Genomic DNA, 21,863 nt, shown 5'->3' on the forward strand with positions numbered 1-21,863 from the left:
GTTCAAGTCCACAAGTTCTACCCCACACCTTTCCTACAGGAAGATCTCAAAATGAGCAGCACCCTCCCGTTTAATCAAAGTAATCAAAACCAGAGAGCGTCATTTCAAATGTTTTTTCTTTTATGACCAAGAGTCATGGCTTCCCCACTCTCAGCACTACATTGATGGCTCACAGGAACCAGAGTCTGCAGCTGGAAGTGAACTAAATCGCTTACAAAGGAATAAACCGCCCCCAATTCCAGCAACAGAGAAAGCCTTCTGGAAATAGGCTAATCGAAGATCCAAGTAGTTTTGGGGATGGAATTCCCTGCTTCCCCACTGCTGAGCAGGAGGTCTCTCCATCTGTTTGTGAGTCAACCTCTGTGACAAGCAAACCAAGCAGCTCAGTCTGCTCCTTCTCCTGCACATCCCCAGCCAGGGAGATTTGGGGGAGGGGTATGGGGGGGTGCAGCGATAATTATGTTCTCAAGAATCATCTCAGCACAAAATGTTCCCCAGTCGCTTTCACGTTTGATGTTGTTGGAATTCATCTGTTGCCCACATCTATAAATCCAAGTGAAAAAGGAGGCATATAAAAGTATCATCATGAATAATGAGAGCTTTTTCCAAACTCCCCCCAAAGCAATTGTCCCACCTCTAATAAAGTAATTGTGTTCTTGGAAAGAATAATATATAGCTCTCAGACCAAGGCCATGTGCAAGCAGGCACAGGAAGCAGGAGATCAAACTCATGTAGCATTACAAAAACAAAACTATTTAAAATTAGAGGTGCCCAGCTCACACAGCAGGAGAGAGAATGCAGGGCCGTCATCGCTGCTGTGTCTGCTGCTCATCCCAAACTTCCAGAGAGGTTTGTCAGTTATGGAACCTGGAGCAACACTGCAAGGGGAAGGAAACCAAAAGCCGCCTCCTCTTGCCACACCTGAGCAAAAGAAGGTATCTCAACTCGGGGTGCCAATGTGGAAGATCAGCATCCTGGCCAGTCCCTCTCCTTTGCCTTCCTTCTTCCTTTGTTTTTCGGTAGCCATGCAGAACACACTTTTTTTCCTTGAGCTTTCTGCCTCCTGCGATCTCCAGTCCTGCTGCTTATGTGTCTCTATGTCTTTCCAACCAGCAGCCCCTAACCTTTTTATAGCACAATTCAGAAGTAGTTGCCTGCCAGACATCCTTGTAGGGCATCTTTCTTGAGGCCTCGTCAGAAGGGGGCCGGCCTGGCCCTTCCCGATGCCTCTTTTAGGCATTGGGCGCTTCTTCCACATCAGGATTTTCAGCCAGGTGAAGCTTTTGTCTAAGGTAAAGAGTTAAGAAATGAGTAGGAGGAGACAGAGAGCAACCATTTCTCCGGGCTTCTATAGTTCGGATAGACCAGCTGCCTGAAGTTTTTGACTTCAGCTCCTATCCATCTCAGTCCAAATGACCAACGGCAAGGAATCCTGGCTAATCTTCATGCATGATTGCATCCGGGTGAAAAAAGCCAAGATGGCAGCCACAACCAAAGTCCCACCCTTTTTTACAGGTGCAAATACATGTAAACAAAAGAGCAAGGCTTTGATTGCATAGCTACAGTCCTTGTCTTGACTAATGTTTCTTAACTTTGTCAACTTTTAAGATGGGCGCACCTCAACAGACTTGCTGGCTGGGGAATTCTGGGAGATGAAGTCCACCATCTTAAAGTTGCCAAAGTTGAAAAACGCTGATCTTGCCTTCTTTGACCCTCATCCACCCAGGGACATCTTTGCCATTGGTTCATCCTATGAAGTATAATATTGTTATGAACATCAGCCATGCTGACTTAGTTTAGATTGCAGCTCTCTATTGAATCTGCAAGATGTAACATGAACATTGAGGAACCTGGAAGTGTAACCCACACCAACCCTGTCTACTTGGAACATCTGTTAAGACTGCTGGCTTGGATTTGGGAGTACCAAGCAACATAGACGTGGCTCATGGAATAATTGCACACTGACAGTTCTCAAGATCAGTCTGTGAGCTTTATGACCGAATGTGGATTTATGCAAGGTGCAAAATTTAGCACTCCCGTAATTTAGCACAGGTTGGCTCTCGTAACAATTGAGTGGGTAGTTTCACATGAGCCACCCAAGGTCATTTTAGCCTGGATTGCAATGTTTTGGTTACCAAACTTCTAAGATAAATTAGCATTTTTGTCCACAGGTTGTTGATGGGAGAAAGGAGCTCACTTGTAATACATGTACTCCACAATTTAGAACTGGTTGCATAGCAACTATTGAAAGGTACAAAAACCCACATTCAGAGGTCCAATGGCCATGTCCCTATCTGCAGTCACATGGTTGCATGTTGGATGCTCAGCAATCAGCCTGTATTTATGGCTGTTTGCAGGGTCATATGATCATGATTTATGGTGTTTTATGGATGTAAATACCAGTTTGTGGACAATGGGTTCTCTTAACAAGCACAGCATCTACTTAGCAACCGCTTCAAAAAATGTTGTAAAATCAAGGCGATCCTATGGGTGTCTCAAGTTATGACCATCATGACATATGGAAATTCCAGGCTCCATTAAGGTGTTAAGTCAAGCACTACATGTACTTTGTACAAGTTACCCAATGGCAGAGATACTGTATTATATTATCTTAATTAGAGTTGTTGTAGACAAGAGATTGGCTGTCCCTTGGACTCAGGTGTCCAGGACAAAGCACAATGAAGTCCTATACACAAGATACCACCATCCCCATGGACACCCATACACTGCCTCCCCATAGGCCACAGTGTTCTCTGAAATGGCACCCCATTCACATTCTTCCTTTCCCACCTCCGGACCAATTTGCCAGGAGAACCCCATTGGGCCCTACAAAAAGGATACATGGAATTGCTGAGTTCTTCCAGCTGCAGAAACAAATGGGGGTGGGGGGGAAAGCATTATGAACATATGCAAGAGACACAACCCCAGAAGCCTTGTCCAAGATCACGTCACGCCAGGCGCAGGAACGGGCATTGGGGAAGTTGCCCAACTACCCTTCCAAGAGCTTAATTTAAACAAGGAAACAAGATAAAGATATGGGGTAGCCAGGCTGGGTTTAGAGTGACCAGAATTAACTAGAGAGGAGATGCAACCTCATCCCAGTGCCCATTTCACTCCATCTCTGGAGGCCTCAAGAAGGGCCCATCTGCAGGGCCGGTCTAAGCCCCCCATCCTCAGCCAGACTAACCTGGGGCACGTTCAGTGTGTTGTGGGAACCCAGTCAGTCTCATCACACCCCACTTGTTCTGGCCAAAGATACAAACACACAGCCTTGTCTCTGGGCTCTCCCTGCCTCCTCCTGCTCTGCCTCAAAGGGAGCCATTCGAACTTTGCTTTAGCTTCATTTCATTGAAGATTGCATTTCTCTCACATGGGCAGTGCGGGAGGCAGGTCCCCTCCTTCCAGCCCCTGTCTTGCTATGGCTCCCACCACCATTTCATCCTGAGCTGCTGGATCCATGCAACAGTGAACCAAACTTTGTTTTAATGGGTTGCATTCCTCCTAAAGGACAAAATACCAAGCCAACTTCAGTCTAGGGATGTGATGGAAGGGAGCGAGGAGGTGGGTCCCCAGGAGGCAGGGTTGCATCCCAGGGAGGAAGAGCCAACTCAGCCCAGGTATCCTGTGTGAGAAAGAGGGTGAAGACAGCACCTCCCTAAGAGTTCTCAGAGTAGATGATAGATGCCGATAGCAGAGTCCCTTCCGAGTCTGGCAAGATTGATGTAAAGTCCAAAACCAGGAACGGCATGTGGCATTCTCCCAACCTGAGTTCTTTATTGAATTCTATTTATTGATTCTATGGATGGAATCTTGCCAGACCGAGGACTCTGCAAGCCATCAGCCTTTGCTCTGTGAAGGGAGGGACTGTCTTCACCCTCTTTCTCTCACACAGGATATCCAGACTGCCTCTTCCTCCTCTGGAATCCGCTCCCTCATCCTGGGAATCCACCCTCTGGGAATCCACCTCCACACAATATTTTATCAGAGGCGGGTCTTCTGAGCCTTTTGCCCCACTCCCATTCCTCCAGCAGGCTAAGCTGTCTTTTATCTGGTTGTTATCATGGCTGTTTGCTGAGGTCGTTTCCCCATCCCATTATATCTCCTCATCGGGGAACAGGACTTTTCCCCACTTATGTGTTATCTCGAGGCTCAAGGCATCTCTCTCCTTTGGAGAACACCCCCCCCTCCAGCCTGGGCATCCTGCCCACTACTTCCCATCATAAGGCTTGATTTTGGACAAACCCGGCCTATAAATCACCACCAATTTAATAGCTCAGAGAAGGCAAGTCCAGGACCCAGAAGGAAGTGGTGGCTTGCTTTCCCCCAGGTGCGTTGCTGGTGGGGTTTCCTGGGTCGATTGGTTCTCTCTAGGCTGGAAAGGAACTAGGAAATGCTCATGCAAACAAGCGACTCCCAACCCTTCCACCTATCCAGGAAAGTATCTCCTTTCATTTCAAATTGCTCTCCCCATCAAGCCCAGCGGCATCCTGAACCATGCAACTTATTTTAGTCCCCAGCCAAAGAAAGGGGGAGGACAGGAAAGGGAGGGATGTCCTCTGAAGAGGAGAAGGAGGCCGTTGCTTGGGACCCTCACATTGGTCAACAGCTGGTCCAGATTCCTGTCAGCCACAGTTTTCTTCTGATCTTCCACAAGTTCCTCCACGTAGACATCCAGGCTGAAGTGCAGGCGGGCAAGTTTCTCCTGCATCTCCCGCACATGTTCCAGCTGCTCAAAGGAACATTCTCTGCCTGCAGGCCCAGCAGAGGACAGGGGTGCAGAGGACAGGTGAGCCAAAGAGAGAGAAAAGAAAGAAAAGGTGAACTCTGCCGGCCTTATCAAAAAGGCTCTAATGGCAGCGGCAGCAGCATTGATTAATGTTTCCAGCAACTAGGAGTTCCTCTGATTAATCTTTCTAGTCCTTGAGGAAAGAAAGAAAGCTCTGTACAGCCTGATAAGAGAACTGGTCTGGGGACCCTGACTTAGTTACTTGCAATCTTCTTTATGCCTCATTAGGATGCAAAAACCTCCTGAATATGAGGATACGCATTAACAAGATCATACTAATGATATTATGGGATGCTATAGAAGATTACATGCTACCTACTAAAGGTACTGAGCATGTGTGCTGCATCAGAGATGTCTCCAATGATGCTAACCCAATTTAAAAAAAACTCGTTCTGAACCCAGTAAGTTTGAACTGTATACAAAGTGATTTTCTACTTTTCTAAGCTGCTCCTCTCCTCTCTTGGGTGAGGTGCCTCTTCCTACTTAATTAAGACATTTATTAATCTACTTTTCTGGCTCGGGTTCTATTTGGACAAGGTGCTCTGGGCTAATGGATCTGCCAGCATTTATAGCTAACAGTGTGATAGTCCTACCCAACTCAACAATCACCTCCAGACCAAGCACTGTGTGTTAAACAGATCATCACAATTTCTTCCAAGTTGAAAGCATCACAGATGGTAAAAACACAAACGATATCAATTATTGGAGTCCTTAGAACAGTGATTCTCAACTTTGACAGCTTGAAGATATGTGGACTAACTCTCTGAATTCCCCCGCCAGCATAGTTGCCAAGGTTTAGAAATGCTGACTTAGGAGCACAAAACTAAAGTATCAAAGAAACATAAGCCTTGCACTTAACTGACATTTCATTTCTGCTGCCCCCTCAAACATCCAAAAGGGGGGGAAATTAAGAGAAAGGAGGAGAGTTCTCCCCAAAACCTTTGAAGACATGAGGGAGGAATATGAATTAAAGGATGTATGGCGTGAACTCCACCCACAGAAACAACAATTTACTTTCTTTTCACATAGACACCAATCCTGTTCTAGGATCGACATGGCCTGGGTGACACCAGAAATTGGGGACTTGATTAAGGAAGCAGTAATTGAGGTCAACACCTGGGCCGATCACAATCCACTCTTATTGGTGTGGAAGGGAGTAAGGCAGGGGAGGAAGAGAAGGTGGATGATGAATACAGAGATAGTGAAAGAACAAGAATTTCAGCAAATGTTTAAAAGGGAAATGAGGTTTTTTTTTTGAAGAAAATAGGAAAGGAGTAACCCCACAAATACTTTGGGATACGGCCAAGGCTTATATGAGAGGCCTAGCTATTAAACATACAATAGGTACCCACAGGAAAAAATTAGAAGAGAGGGCAAAATGGGTAACTAAATTGGAGGTGGTAGAAAAAGCCTTGCAACAGAACCCACTAGACGATAGGAAAAAAGAAGAAATGGCTAGAATTAAGCATGGGATCTCTCTTTTAGACCAGGAGGATGTCGCTCGAAAACTTAGGGGGACTAAGCAAAACTTTTTTGAGCATGCTAACAAACCGGGTCGCTGGCTCTCTTATAGACTTCGAAAAGAAAGAGAGAGCAGATGTATAGCTCAACTGCAGAATAGTAAAGGGGAATTAGTAGAAACCAAGGGGGAGAAACAGGAAATTATCCAAGGCTTTTTTCAGCAACTATATAGTAGGGAAGAAGTTTCTGAGGTCCAAATTAAGGAATTTTTAGATAATGCAAATCTACCCAAGATCTCAAATGAAGCAAAAGGGGTACTGAACCAAAAGATAACATTAGAGGAACTAGAAAAGGCAGTTAAAAAAATGGGAAACAACAAAACTCCTGGCATGGATGGTTTGCCAGTAGAAATCTATAAATCTTTTTTGGAAATTTTAGGACAAGAGATGATAGCAATATTTAATGCTGTCTTGACGGATTCTATTGCACCGAAATCATGGGCCGAGGCTTATATAACCCTTTTGCCTAAAATTGGAGCTGACCGTACCCAAATTAAAAACTATAGGCCCATTTCACTTTTGAATGTGGATTATAAAATCTTTGCAGCTATATTGGCAGATAGACTCAAATTTTTCCTTAACAAATTTATACACCCTGATCAGAACGGCTTCCTGCCGTCAAGGCATTTGAAAGACAATGTCAGAATTATTTTGGATGCCTTAGAATATTATGAAGCTCAGCCAGATAAACAAGTGGCCTTTATGTTTCTTGACGCACAAAAGGCTTTTGATCGGGTTAATTGGAATTTTATGTTGTCACAACTAGAAAACATGAAGTTTGGAGAAAGCTTCTTAAATGCAATTCGGGCAATTTATGTACGACAAACCGCGACAATATTGGTAAACGGAGAAGAGGCGGGTGACATTGTGATTGGTAAAGGCACAAGACAAGGATGCCCGCTATCCCCCCTATTGTTTATCCTCACATTAGAACCTCTTCTTAGAATAGTGAGAAGCGATACACAAATTAAAGGGTTACGAGCTAAAGCTCAGGAATTTAAGGTCCAGGCTTTCGCCGATGACCTTGTTTTTATCCTGGAGGACCCTATGGCGTCTGGGATACAACTTTTACGTAAAATAGAGGAGTACGGCAGGATAGCGGGGCTACATATAAACAAAGAGAAGACAAAACTGTTAATTAAAAATATGACTCTGAACCAGAAAAGGGAAGTACAAAACCTGTTAGGGATCAACATGGCCCACAAAATACAATATTTGGGAATTTGGCTGACGGAGAGATGTTCCTCTATCAAGGTAGATAACTATATGAAATTGCTACAACAGGCATCCAAAGATATGACTAATTGGAGTAGCAAACAATTGTCTCTGATGGGCAGGATTGCGACAGTCAAGACATATGTATTACCAAAATTTTTGTTTTTGTTTCAAACGGCACCAACTAAATTGGACAAAAATTTTTTTAAATCCTTGGAGACAATAGTGACACAGTTTATATGGCAAGGCAAGAAAGCACGAATCAAAGCCCAAACTTTGCAAAAACGCAGAGAACTGGGAGGCTTCGGAGTACCCAACTGGGAAGCATACTATAACGCAGCAATCATGACATGGGTGAAAGATTGGGTGATGTTGAATAGAAGGCGCCTATTGGCTATAGAGGGACATGACCTCCCCCAGGGATGGCATGCCTCCCTCTGGCAAGAAAGAGACATCCCCCCCATAGGTACTTCACGGGACATTATATTCGGAAGATTTTGATGGGGGTCTGGGGAAAAATGAGGAAAAAATATTATCTTAGGGTTCCGTGTTGGTTGGCACCATTAGAGGCCTTAACGCATCCGAGTTTATTTAATTGGACAAGAAACATAACATATAAAGATATCATGACAGAAGATGGCAACATGAAAACAAAAATGGAATTAGAGCAACAGGGCAGAAATTTGGAATGGTGGGAATATTTACAGGTTAGAAACAGGTTTAAAAGTGATAAGGCACGTTTCGGGATCTACCCAAACCCTCAGGGGCTAGATAAGATCTTGTTTGGTGGAGACAAGAAAATGTTATCGAAGATCTACCAATTTTTGACCTGCCAAGATACTAATGAAGAGATGGACAAAAGCCTTCTAATAGTATGGGAGAGAAACCTAGGCTATGAAATTGAAATGGGCAAATGGTGGGATCTATGGAGTAAGACCATTAAACTTACAACATCTACTGCATTCAAAGAAAACATATACAAGATGGTTTATAGGTGGCACTTCCCCCCAACGAGGTTAGCCAAGATGTTTCCTGGGTTATCTCCATTGTGTTGGAAATGTGGAAGAAAGGATGGCACATTCTACCATATTTGGTGGTCCTGTACTGAGGCCACGAAATATTGGAAAAGGATTAAAAAATGGTTAAAAGAGGTTACGGGGCAAACACTGAATGGAGACCTGAGAACCTGTTACTAAGCATCAAACCAGATAACATAAGCAGTTCAATATGGCATTTGAGCCTGCATATAATTGTGGCCGCAAGAATAACCTATGCACAATTTTGGAAATCCACCACTATACCGCCGGAAGATGCTATAATTAAAAAGATCTACGAATGTGCAGAAATGGACAGAATGACGGGTTGGCTGAGGGACAAAGGAGAAACAGAACATTATCTTAGCTGGAACCTATGGTATATGTGGGCGACTAGGAGAACAGCAGGGACTTTAAGAGCCAAGGTGGCGCAGTGGTTAAATGCAGCACTGCAGGCTACTGCTAGATCAGCAGTTCAGCGGTTCAAATCTCACTGGCTCAGGGTTGACTCAGCCTTCCATCCTTCCGAGGTGGGTAAAATGAGGACCCAGATTGTTGGGGGCAATATGCTGACTCTCTGTAAACCGCTTAGAGAGGCCTGAAAGGCCTATGAAGCGGTATATAAGTCTACTGCTAAGTCTACTGCTATTAAAATGGGGAAAGTTAACATAGGTACCGTAATAGATCCCTGAATCTTGCAATGAGAAGATGTGGCGTAGAGACCTAATAATGAGGAAAGAAAGAAAAAATTGGGCTGTGAATGACTGTCACCGTGGGGGGGAGGGGGGGTTGTATGTTTAAAACGGCATTTGTATCTGTATGTTTTACTTTATATTGTTATGTATGATTTGTCTTGCTTATGTCGTTGTATTTATGTCGCTGTATTTTTCTTCCTGTTTTTTAAAGGTAATAATGTTTAATAAAAATTATATTTAAAAAAAAAAAACATTGGAGCTTATATACACGTCCATATATAATCCATATGTAAGTTGCTAAGGAAAACTTCTCTGCAGTAGTGGGTTGCAGGTGGTACGCGCTGGTACGGGCATACCGGAGCCTGCCCGAAGCACCATGTACCGTTCCGGTACGGTGCTCCGGAGGGCCCACCCGCCCGCCCGAGCTCCTTACCTGTCCTTTAAGCCTTCAAAGCTTCTGTGCATGAACATGGTGTATACAGCACCTCCACGACGCTCCGCCGAGCAGCTGGAGCATTGCAGAGGCTTGTGGAGGCATCACTGGCAGGTACGCCACATGCGCGTGCCACACGCATTTGTGCGCAAATTGCACACGTCCATGTGGGCGACACCGGACCCGTTCCAGCCATACTGGTTGGAATAGGATCCGGAACCCACCACTGCTTCTCTGCCACATCTTGTGAGGGAAATCAAAAGAGTTGATACTGGGACAACTTTTTTATCCCTACCAAGTCTGAGGAACGTTAACTGTTGCAGCAAGAGAACTATTAGAAAGACAGGACAACCTTCTTCCATGTAGACAAGTTTGTTAACGATGGAGCCCTTTGAGATAGAAATGCACCTAGCCAAGGTTTGGGGCATCGGTAGCCAGGGACTGACAAGCAGATGCAAGATTTAACGTAAGAGAGGTAAGAGATGTCCCAAAGCTAATGAATTCTGGACAAAAATTCAAAAATGGTTGGAGGAAGTAACGAAACAAAAAATTGACATGAAGCGTGATCTGTTTCTTTTGGGAATAATAAAAGGAAATATAAGCAAAGGAATTAAATATATTACGCCTCATATAATTACCACAGCCAGAATCTCATTCATTCTCAAAACTGGAAACAAAAAACCATCCCCTGAAACAAAGAGATCATAAAAAGGTGCTAGAATGCGTGGAAATAGATAAATTAATGATGGAACTAATGGATAGAGAGGAAAGAGAGTATTATAAGATATGGAATAGGTGATACGATTGGCTTGAAAAGAGATGTAAAGTTAATGCAAAAAAGAATACCGATAGCGGAAAGCTGTAAAAGTGTAACTGTGATTTTATTCTTTAAAAATGCTGAATAAAAATGATATTTACAAAAAGAGAGAGAGAGAAGAGAATTGGTAGGGGAGAAACTAAGGAGGGGGAGAAAATTGATTATCCATTTAATTCATCTCTGATTTCACAAATGGCTAAGAGCCTTTTTTAACCAGTTAGATGAGATTAGTGATAATTTAGGATTTAAACCCGCCTCCTCTCTCTCTGTCCAACACAACACAATCTACAGATATTCCAGCATCAAAGACATTACCAAAAGCTTGCAGCTTCCCTGAATGGAAATCATTCAGCAGGTTAAGGAGACCCCCTTCCATTTCATACACATCAGAGACGTCGGTCAGGAAGGAATGCTGCAGGGGGGTGCCCACCACAGACCCCGCATTGCCCCCAAGCTGGGGAACTCGTGACGTCTCCTTGCTTGCTCTGCAACAGAAAATAAGGAAAGGTGAAATCTGGGGTGATAATGGCAGGAAGCCAGCCAGCCTTCAAGAGAAAAGCAGGTTCTCCCCCACAGATCGGCCAAGCAGCCAGCTGGTTGGCACAACAGCTCTTCTCCCCTGCAGAAAAGGCTTTGGCATTGCCCGAAGGGTGATCTGCAAGGAGTGGCATTTTGGCTGCCCTTTAAATAGCTACTAATGGGGTGTTTTATACTTCTGGCTGAGCCTCTTCTTCCCACCTGCTCTCCTACAACTCTGCAGCATAAATGTGGTGCTCCCTCAAGATACTTATATATCTGCATTTGCACAAACTGAGGCTTGGCTGATTATAATTCTGAATAGCTTTTTGTTCCCTGCACTGTGCAAACTCAGAAAGGAAGCTAGCTTGGTGGCCACATCAAGCATGTTGTGTGAATACAGCTGGACCAGACTGGCCCTATTAAAGAGTTTCCTTTTAATGAATTGTGGTTGTGTAATGCTAGGAGGATGTGAAAGAACTATCTTAACCGAGGGACCCCATCAAAGACCCTTGACTGAACCCACCACTGCAGGATAAGCTTTCTAACCCCCGATCACTCAGTGAGATCCAGAGTAGATTATGCTGGCATCCTCATCACTAAGACAAGAACTCAAGTGTGAGTCACAAAACATTTTAAAATGCAAACGGAGCCCCTTCGGGCATCACAAACACTTATATGAGGAATGATATATGTGGGCTAAGCTCTGTTTCATAAATAACATCTCCCCCAAGTCAAGGTTGTCTCCTGGTGACTTCATCAGCCTGACTAGGAAGTTTTCTTAGCGGCAAGACTGGAGCACTTTTTTTATTGGCTTCTGAGAGGTTTTTGCCAACTCTGAAGTTTCCTCCCAGCCCCGACCCTGCTACTTTTCCAAGCTCAAATTCCTCCCACACGCTGCCCACAGTTGAAACAGTTCTAATACTGTTTCTTATTACTGATTTTTTTTAAATAGTCAAATGCTTTTCCCTGTTGCCTTTTGTTATTATTTTTATTTGCTAGGGTTGGTTCAAATGCTTTATGATGCTCTGAGACAGCTTCTGACATGGGCTGGAGCGGCAAGAGAAAATAAACGAATCTCCCATCCGTGTGAGATTCAGATTCTACCTACTCTTCCCGAAAATGCTGCCAGAATGCCAGCACCTGCCCTGTGCCCTTAGGCCTGGCCCTCGGAGGCCCACTCTGCCCTGCCCTCATGCTGACCTCTTAAACTTGGCTCTTGGCCTTGGAGACGGGAGGTGTGGCGTCCCCAGCGAGAAAGAGGCACTCTTGCTGGCCGGGCCAGGCAGCTTGCGCAGCGCACTTGCAGGCACCGGTTGGCTGAGGTGAGCCTTGGGGCTCTTCTTCTTCCTCTCCTCCATCGTGGGGTCTCTCTCTCCGTCACTCAACCTGCAAGAGAAGAGCAAGCAAAATGGAGGAGGCCACGCAAAAGTTACCGAGTGATGACTTTGGAAATCCCTGCATTGAATTCCATACTGGAGGAAAGTCTCACAAGATCCCGGAACAGAAGGACAAAGAGGACAAGGAATGTTGTCTAAAGTCCACACTGGCAACCGCTTCTGGACTTTTTGCTCAAAAACAAAAACATTGAAACTTTGATTTTAGGTTTCGATGAGTAAAATAACTTTGTTGTTATAGAAAGGGTTTGAAATATTTAGAAATGTACAACAAAAAGATTGAAGATAAAAAAATTTTAATGTTACTGCATTGAAAAAAGTTGGGAAAAGTCACTACTTTTTTGCCTTTCTCTTTTCACCTCTTTTTCTCCTCCCTTGACCTCCTTTGACCTAACAAACTTTAATAAAATTTGAAAAGAAGAGGGAAGTCCACTCATGTTGACTTCATGTCCACTCATCTCTCTCTCTCTCCCTCCCTCTCTCTCTCTCTTCCCCCCCTCCCCTGAGCTCCAGCTGGCAGGGGCAGAAAAACACAGCCAGCCACCCCGTGAAGAGTCCGGCCAGTCCTCCCTGCCGCCCTCCGCCCCGGGATTCGCCCACGGCACCGCCCGCCAGACCTGCGCGGCATCCGGGGCGCGCTTGTCGGGTGAGGGCAGCGTAGGCGGGGCGCGGACGGAACGGACGAAGCCTCTCCCCCCCCCCACCAGCTTCCCCCGCCCGAAAGAACAAAGGGAACCTCTGCCGCCGCCCAGGCAACCTGGCCCGCCTCTTTCGCGGCGGCTCTCCGGCGCCGAGCCTGGGAGTCCCTGGAGGAGCTGGCGGGGGCTGCAAGCGCCGCAGGCTGGACTGGAGCCGGAGATGACGCCCCTCCGGCCGGGTAAGGCGGGCTGCCCTCCCTGCCGAGCCCCTCCGAGCGCCGAGTGGGAGCTGGCTGCCCCAGCCGCCCCGCTTGCTTTAGGAGGAAGAGCCCGCGCCTCTCTTGAGCTGGGCGATCCCCGGGCGGCGACCGCAGAGCCAGTCCCGAGCCTGGCGGTCAAGCGCGCGGGATGTAGGAGCTTCGCGGGGGGGGGGGGATCCAGTGCAGAGGATCTCGCATCTGCTCCGCCTTCCGCGGCTGAAGGCATTGAAGGGGGCCCGAGGCCTCCTGCGATTGGCACAGACAGAGCGCCCTTCTCAGCCCTGGCAGACTTCGGCTCCCAGAATTCCCCTATCGGCAAAGCCCCGGCAGGCAGAATTCTCTAATCAGAGAACTGTCAGATTGTGTAATTCTGTCGCTCAACAAGTAGATCTTCCCTGGACGGAATAAAATTTTGACCGCAGGTCAAAATTGCCAACTGTCACTATTAAAAATGCTGCTATTCCTTGGTTTTACTTCTGAAATTTGAGTTTGGAAATAAGCAAATTAAATCCCATCTTCACAATTCAGATAAATGAGAGAACGTGAAACAACTTTGATGAAAAGGGTAAAAATGATACCGGTAGGAAGAGAAGAATGGATCTGGGGGACAATATGCCCTCAACTGGGTGGACCACCTGGATGGACTGACCTTCCCCCGGATGACCTGGACTTTTGGGTGTCCCCCCACCCAGGACACATTCACAGGCACAGAAACACAGAGAACGCTGCTGCTCATCATTTCTTCTTCCCTCTTTCTCAGCATTAAAGATGGGAAAAAAAGAGATCTTCACATAAGGTGTTCAAAGTATGATAATCTGATTATTTGTGGCCCAAATAAGAACTCTGTGTTTGTTTGTTTCTTTTCTTAGCTATCCATAGCTTGGTCATCTCCATCACAAAAGTTCACAAACATAAAAGGGCATTTTTCCTGCATCTTCAAAGATCAACTTTTGCTTTCATAAAGTCTTCACAGCTGCTTTGCCAAGGGCTAGTTTGTGATACAGATAGTCAATCAGATCAATCAATCAGAATAGAACTGGAAGGGACCTTCAAAGGCTTCTAGTCCAACCCTCTGCTCAAGCAGGAGACCCTCTAACATTTCAGACAGGTGTTCTGTCCAGTCTTTTCTTTAAACCTCCAGTGATGAAGAACCCACAACTTTTGAAGGCAAGCTGTTCCACTGGTTAATAATTGTTCTCATTGTTAGGAAACCCAAAGATGCTTTAACTGGCTAGCTACTCAGTGGAGTACTTCTTTCCATGCGATGGAGCATTGTCCTGCATAAAAATCATAGTCATCTTTAAAGATGCAGACTTTTTCCTGTACCGCTGCTTAAAGAAAGTGTCTTCTAAAAACTGACAGTACATTTGGAGGTTGATTTTGAGTCCATCTTCAACCTAAAAAGACCCAACCAGCTCATCTTTAATAATACCAGCCCACACCAGTACCCAACCTCCACCTTGGTGGTGTCAAAGTGGAGCTCCGTGCTCATTACTGATCCAGCCAAGGGCCCACCCATCTAGTCCATCGTGTCACTCTCATCTCATCAGTCCACAAAACCTTTGAAAAATCTGTCTCCAGATATTTCTTGGCCCAGGCTTACCGTTTCAACCTGTGTGTCCTGTTCAGTGGTGGTCGGGTTTCAGCATCCCTTACCTTGGCCATGTCTCTGAGCTCTGAACACTTTCTACTTCTGGGCACTCCAGGTAGGCTGCAGTTCTGGAATATAACAGCACGGAAGGATAACGGGTTCCTGGTAGCTTCACGTTTGATTCTTCTCAAACCTTTGGCAGTTAAGGTGCGTCTTTTTTCTCTCAACACGTTTCTTGTGACGCTGTTGACTATTTGCAACAAAATGTTTGATAGTTTTGTGACCACACCCCAATATCTTAGCAATTTCAAGAATGCTGCATCCCTCTGAAAGACATTTTACATTTTATGACTTTTCAGTCACTTCAATCTTTTTTACCCATTTTGTCTGAGGAAAGGCAGTTTCCCCTCGCACCTGTGTGCTAGTCGTTCCCGACTCTAGGGGGTGGTGCTCACCTCTGTTTCAAAGCCGAAGAGCTTTGTCCGAAGATGTCTTCGTGGTCATGTAGCCGGCATGACTAAATGCCGAAGGTGCATGGAATGTTGTTCCCTTCCCACCAAAGGTGGTACCTATTTTTCTACTTGCCTTTTTACATGCTTTCGAAGTGCTAGGTTGGCAGAAGCTGGGACATGTAATGGGAGCTCACTTCATTACGCGGCACTAGGGATTCGAACTGCGGAACTCCCTCATTACACAAATACACAACACCTGATATGCTTATGCCAACTAAGCATTCAAGTTTATACAGCTTGGACGTGGGAAAATATGCATAAAATGATATGGTCAAAATATACATTTGCCTAATAATTGTGCACACAGTGTATTATACAACCATTTTTGTTGGGTCTGTTTCTTTTGAATGGCTTGTATCTTTCTATCAGCACATTCCAGTCCTAAGTTTCATCTTACCAAGCTTCAGTAATGGCAACTATATTATATGTGCCTTCATGTACTAATACTTCAAGTTTACCGTGCTTGTTCCCTGAAGTTTGAGCGTTTGTGTCTAGGCATTTGAATCCTTTATGGGTCTTGGGTAGGTTCTTATATTTCCTACTTTGTATCTGGGGTTTCCGTCACTCTCTACTTCACTGTGCTGTTTCCTCCCCCCCTCCTTATATGATTGATTATCTAGTGGTTTTTGGTTCGAATTAGGTTTTAAAGGTCTTGAAGATTGCCTCCCTCCCCCCTCAATTTTAGTTTAAAGCCCTTCTGATAAGAGCCAGATATTTCCTTGACTTACGACCACTTTTGAGCTCAAATTTTTTGTTGCTAAGTGTCAGCTTCTGCCTTGCTATTGCTTCAGCTGCCATGAAACGGGGAGGGAGGGCTGGTATTTGGGAGGGGTTAATTGATGGGCTGGAGGAATGTTCTAGGTTGTTCGAGTTGTTCGGATGGCGCATGCGTGAGAGCTTCCCGCTTTGACTAACGGCCTCGACATTCCATCTTCGTGATGTCTGTTTGAAGTTATCTCACACCTGACACTTGAAGGACTTATGATTGGCCTGAGGCTATGATCTTAAGGGGTGGGGAATGGGCTATTCTATATCTCAATTGCTTTCGCGCCTAATTAAGTAGACTTTGCTTCGCAACTGCTTGCTTACCATTTATAATTAGTAAAAGTACTTTTGATTTCCAATCCATGGAGTCTCTTAGTCTTTCTTTCCTAATTATGTAATGGAGTGATGCTGACACTAAGACAGTTGTAAGTTTTGCCCCCATTTAACAACCTTTCTTGCCGCAGTTGCTAAGTGAATCATTGCAGTTGTTAAGCTAGTAGCACAACTGTTAAGTGAATCGGGCTTCCTCATTGTTTTTGCTTGTCAGATCACAAAAGGTGATCACATGATCTTGGGACATTGCAACTGAAATAAAAATGAGCCAGTTGCCAAGGGTCTGAATTTTGATCACGTGTGTCTATGGGATGCTGCAACAGTCATGTGAAAAATGGTCATGTCACCTTTTTCTGTGCCATCCTAATTTTGAGCGACCACTAAACAAACAGTTGAGGCCAGGACTAGTTGTATGTTTTTTGACAGCCTGTTCCTTTACAGTTGATGGGTGATGCAACCATTCCTAGGGTTCGTTGTTATAATTGTTGGTAATGTATCAACTTGTTTTTTGTCTCATTTTGTCCCTGGGCTTCTTGATTCTTTTACTTTCATTACATCTGGCAGCTCCTTTGTGTCTTCAGCTGTCCGTGCAGTGTTATCAACTCAGCCCAGGCTTATGTGTTTTCCTCCAGTTTTAAAGCCTCACTTAGCTTCTTCCAGTCCAACTTCCCTTCATTTATGAGGATACAGTTTGAATCAATAAAGAGAGAATACACTGCCTGGCCTCACTTAGTGGGCAACCTGGAGCCATCTCTTTCACCACGTCTATGGAGACTCTCAGTCATCCCAATCCTGGGTATCCTACATGTGCTTTTTCAAAAGGCAACTGGTCTTTTTTTCCCCCTTGAAGCTGTTTCACTTCTCATCCAAGAAGCTTCTTCAGTTCTGACTGAATGGTGTATATTCCTTGCAGTTCTCTGGTCCAGTGTTTTTCAACCACTGTGCCGCGGCACACTAGTGTGCCGTGACATAGTGTAAGGTGTGCCGTGGGAAAAACACTTTATATATAGTCAATATAGGCACAGAGTTAAATTTTTTTAACATTTTCTAATGGTGGTGTGCCTCGTGATTTTTTTCATGAAAAAAGTGTGCCTTTGCACAAAAATGGTTGAAAAACACTGCTCTGGTCATTAGCACTCTCTCTTGGGGGAGGTAGGTATCTATGCCTTCAGGGTCACAGTGCAAATAGGTGTGGAACCTTCTTGGAACAGCTGAAAGGACTGTGCTGTAGATAGGAGATAGATGGTGTCGTATTCCTCCCCCTCTGTGGAGAGAGTCATGTGTTTGTGGTTGTTTTGTTTCTCCAATGCACAGATTTGCATGTCTCACTGCATTGTATTGCGCATATCACATTGTCCAGTTTGAGCCTGGGTGTTTTATGCTTGGGGTGGACAAGCTTCTGCCTTAGTGTATTCTTGGATTTAAAGCGTGCACGTATGCTATTTTGGTTGAAGATCCTCATGAGCTTTTCAGATGTTTCTGCATAGTATGGAATGATAATGTTGCTTTCTTTGTTGTTCTCTTCTTTGTCTGTTAAGGAGGCGCTCCTGCTGGCTCTTTTCCTGGATTTGATGGAGGCCCAGTTGGGATAGCCAGAGGTTCTGAGGGTTTCCTTGATGTTTTAGTTCTTTTCTCTTCCCCCTTTACTGGTAGGCAAATTTTCATGCCGGTGGTTGTAGGGTTCTGAACGCTCCCATTTTGTGCCCACTTAGATCTCCACATCTCTTCTGTACTTGTCAGTACCCTGCTTCCATCTTTCTTTCAATCAGGTCTCTCTCTCCATTGGTGTCCTTTACTACACCAATTTGAGGTTGGAATCTCCTTCTGAGTTCGAGATCTCTTGAAAGACCTTTTCCATGTCTGTTTCTACCTTCAGTGTCATTACAGTGTGACATTGTGCCTTGTTTTTTCTACCAGCTTTCTCAAACTCTTAAGTCTTCCCAAGATTTTTATCTTTCTTGACTTTGGCCTCTTTTTTCCTTCTTGACAATTTCCAGATGTTTGTTCTGACATCCAGCATGCCACCTTCTGTTTCTTCATCTTTAGCACACTCTATTTTCACTTTCACATTTGATACCCTCCCTTGGTTCCTCTTTACACATCCATTAGTTCAGAACTCAAAGCGATTCCTGTTGTTGTCTTTGACAATGGGGGTTATAGAACTGTGGTGGCGCAGTAGTTAGAATGCAGTACTGAAGGCTACTTCTGCTGATCACCAGCTGGCAGTAGTTTGGCAGTTTAAATCTCACCAGGCTTCAGGTTGACTCAGCCTTCCATTCTTCCGAGGTTGGTAAAATGAGGAACTAGTTAGTTGGGGGCAAGAGTCTGACTCTGAAAACCGCTTAGAGGGCTGGAAAGCACTGTGAAGCAGTATATAAGTCTAAGTGTACTGAAAAACATATTGTGGAAACTAGTAATGTTTATTCTTTTGCTTTAGTCCGATTGGGAATTTGCACACGAGCAGTTTGCAATCTGTCCCAGTCAACCCACTCCCTATTTTGCTATTATAATTACACTTTCTCACCTCTCAATATAGTCAGTATGTATCAATACAGTCAGTTTTATTTCTGTCTAGGCATTATTTTGATTTGAAGAATATGTTTGTTAGCAATGAAGGAATCATTATCATTTTGATATAAAATGACAAATTGTTTTCGGGCTTATCTAGGCCATTTGGCCCAACAGTTTTTCCTCATTATTTCCAGCTTTGGCATCATTCAGCATTATATCATCAATCATCTTAAGTTGTTTAGCCACGTGACAAAAATTGGTAAAAATACAGGCTTTATTCATCATTTTTTTTCTTCTTATTACGTCTTTGCTTTTGGTGACAAAAATGATCATGTCCTCCTGCATCTTCTTGTTGCAGCTGCCCAAGGGAGTGTCTGCTTCTTTAGCTGGAAAGACCTTTGGGCCCTTTGCTGACCCCGCTGGGCACGAACAGTTTCCCACTACTTCGGCTCTTCTTTCCCAGGGCAACACCCACCCACCCCCACACACTCCTGAGGTAGTTTAGCAGGGTATCAAATTCTCACAGGATCAAAATGGGTGACAAAAAAGGAAGACAAACAACAGGTACATGTTGCATTTCTATTGGGTACAAAGATACATACAACAGAAAGTCTATTGTACAACAGCATTAAAAATTGGAAGATTTTCTTGACACTGCAGAAGACAAGAGAAAAATATGGACAAAGATGATCTCCCCAGCTTACAATCTATGGGGCCCATTTACAACAGCCCATTCTCTTCTTGCCAGCTGAGCGAGTGGAGGAAAATTTCAGCAGCAACTGAACCCCACAGAAAACAGGGGCCCCAGTCTCCCATTTGGGGCAGGGATTACATTGTACAAACTGTAGTAATAATTCTCATTCCCTAAAACTCTGGCCTATTTTTCCAGAGGAACTGCTATGGGGGGAGAGGAACAGGACATGGCAGCAGACAGGCCTTGAGCTCAACCGTGAGCACCCCTCCCAACACACTCACACACTCTCTGTCTCTCTGTCTCTGTCTCTCTCTCTCTCTCTCGTGGAAAGGAAGCTACTAGCAATAGAAGAATTTTATATTAATACTTAAAATGGCCCTGATTTAGCTTCCATCTAAAAGAGTTAAGTTTATGATTGCTTTTAAGACCAAAAGTGGCACGAATTAAAATAACGAATTGGCTATAAGTGAAGAAGGGCCCAAATGAACAAAATAACCCCCAAACCTCGGAGGACACCTCACATGATCCTGTAGACAAACAATCCATCAAAAGTGCTATTGGGACATACCTCAGGCAGCCAAAGAGTTGGACCAAGGTTGTTCTAGCTCCTGGGCCCATGGCCTCTGTGGTCTGGACTGGGAGGTTAAGTTTTGTCTCCTTGAAAGTTACAGAGAGGAGAATTTACTTTGCCACCCAAAATTCACCAGGCACAAACACAGGCAGGAATGCTTAGCATGTGCAAAACAGTTAAGGAAGCAAAACCTTTGGATTAAATCTTTAGTACATACATACACTTGCTTGTGTCTGTGTGTTTATGTGCATGCACACATATAATCATCGAGGCAACTGTGAAGTCATAAGGCTATTGAGACATCGATTCTGGAAGTAGCAAAGTCCTGGAGATGATGCCTCCTCCACCCACACCCATGAAGGGGGCACCTTGGTCTCTTCCCTCTCCCCATGTCACAGTAACACATCAGCTTTATTCCCCACCTTCTCTCCCCCAACCCCGTCCCCACCCTGCAAACTACAGACTAAAAAGAATAAACTACCACATTATCAAACTCCTGAGTCTCCAGCACTGGCTTTAAAGGGCAGATCTGGTACTTGAAAAAAGAAAAAGAAAGAAAATTTCAGGGTGGAAAAAAGAATCAACCCTCAAAAGTCCCACTGGGATATTTGCTTTGCATCTGCATTAGTATGGCACTCACTGAGAGCTACAACAGCCAGATGTTGCAGTGGGAGGAGGTCAGAATTAGCAAATTTCCCCTGCTTTGCTTCCCACCTCTTAAAAGGCTCATGGCTGGATTTGCCACATACCTAAATGTTCACACAGCACCACGCAGAACAGAGTCAATCTCATTTATAGATCTATATATAAAAGGTGGATGTTGCTGCTGTACATCATGTTGGATAATACAGAGAGATTATTTTAAAAGCCAAAGAAGCATTCAGTATTGTCAAAAGCTTTAACCTGAAAGCCCCGGAAGAGTTTTCATCCCAGCACGGGGCTTCAAAAGAGGAATGGATCCACCTGGAGAAAGCTGCAACTTGCCCACATTTCCTTCACCTTTACGGAGCAGAGTCAGCAGCTTCCTCTGCCGGCTGCCTGGGTGCCAGACATGCGCTGGGGGCCCCAGGCTGCTCGGGGGGCCCTGGGAGGCCCATTGTCTGGGCCAGATCAAAGTCCTCTCCTGCCCGAGGGCCCTGCAGGGCCAACTCTTTCGGGATGCCGTGGGGCTGATCCTCCACCTCTGCCCCCGTGGTCAGAGACGCAAAGGCACACAGATCCTGGACCTTTTTATTCAGGTCATTGCGTTCGGTTTGCAGTGCCCGGCACAGCTTCTCAAGGCGCTGGATTTTCACTTGGAGCCCCTCCAATTCTTTGTCCCGGAGGGTTTTCTGTACAGGAAGAGCAGCATCAATGTCAGAGTCAGTTTTTGGAAGAAAACGTCTGGAGACAGTCATCAGAAGGAAGTTCAAAAGACAAGCCAATGGATTCTCTCGCCCCAATGGGATCAGCCCGCCCCACTCACTCCCTTCAGCAGGAATTTTGGTTGGGGCTGTTGAGAAGAGCCCTTTGCCCTCTGGCCCCTGCCCTGAAGAACGTCCTACCCTCAGAGATGAGATCTGCTCCCCCGCCCAG

General features: G+C 45.0%; 2 protein-coding genes and 1 long non-coding RNA gene across 9 annotated transcripts in view; 1 reads left to right on the forward strand and 2 right to left on the reverse strand.

Annotated features, from left to right (window-relative positions):
• On the reverse strand, nt 1-13,227 carry CCDC28B (coiled-coil domain containing 28B). Of its 4 annotated transcripts, none has more exons than XM_032227274.1 (6): nt 13,150-13,227; nt 12,220-12,405; nt 10,816-10,985; nt 4,595-4,749; nt 2,842-2,864; nt 1-1,287 (listed from the first exon to the last, which is right to left on the reverse strand). In XM_032227274.1, exons 2-6 carry the CDS (start codon nt 12,375-12,377, stop codon nt 1,233-1,235), a joined length of 561 nt encoding a protein of 186 aa, XP_032083165.1. In that variant the 5' UTR covers nt 12,378-12,405; nt 13,150-13,227; the 3' UTR covers nt 1-1,232. The 4 variants fall into 4 exon arrangements, with proteins under 4 accessions (XP_032083165.1, XP_032083163.1, XP_032083164.1 ...); XM_032227272.1 differs by lacking the exon at nt 13,150-13,227 and adding an exon at nt 13,031-13,108; XM_032227273.1 differs by lacking the exon at nt 13,150-13,227 and adding an exon at nt 12,493-12,942.
• The window catches only part of LOC116515309, a 16,009-nt gene continuing 7,235 nt past the window's right edge, over nt 13,090-21,863 (forward strand). Inside the window, exon 1 of the long non-coding RNA XR_004256236.1 lies at nt 13,090-13,290. This is a non-coding gene — a long non-coding RNA (uncharacterized LOC116515309). The remainder of the gene's footprint in view (nt 13,291-21,863) is intronic.
• Nucleotides 19,589-21,863, reverse strand: part of TXLNA (taxilin alpha) — a 12,901-nt gene continuing 10,626 nt past the window's right edge. For all 4 annotated transcript variants that reach the window (XM_032227270.1, XM_032227269.1, XM_032227266.1 and 1 more), the window contains exon 11: nt 19,589-21,619. In XM_032227270.1, the coding sequence (XP_032083161.1) occupies nt 21,290-21,619 (330 nt within the window). In that variant the 3' untranslated portion in view covers nt 19,589-21,289. The remainder of the gene's footprint in view (nt 21,620-21,863) is intronic.

The sequence above is a fragment of the Thamnophis elegans genome, chromosome 12 (genome assembly GCF_009769535.1).
Source record: "Thamnophis elegans isolate rThaEle1 chromosome 12, rThaEle1.pri, whole genome shotgun sequence".
Lineage (NCBI taxonomy): Eukaryota > Metazoa > Chordata > Lepidosauria > Squamata > Colubridae > Thamnophis > Thamnophis elegans.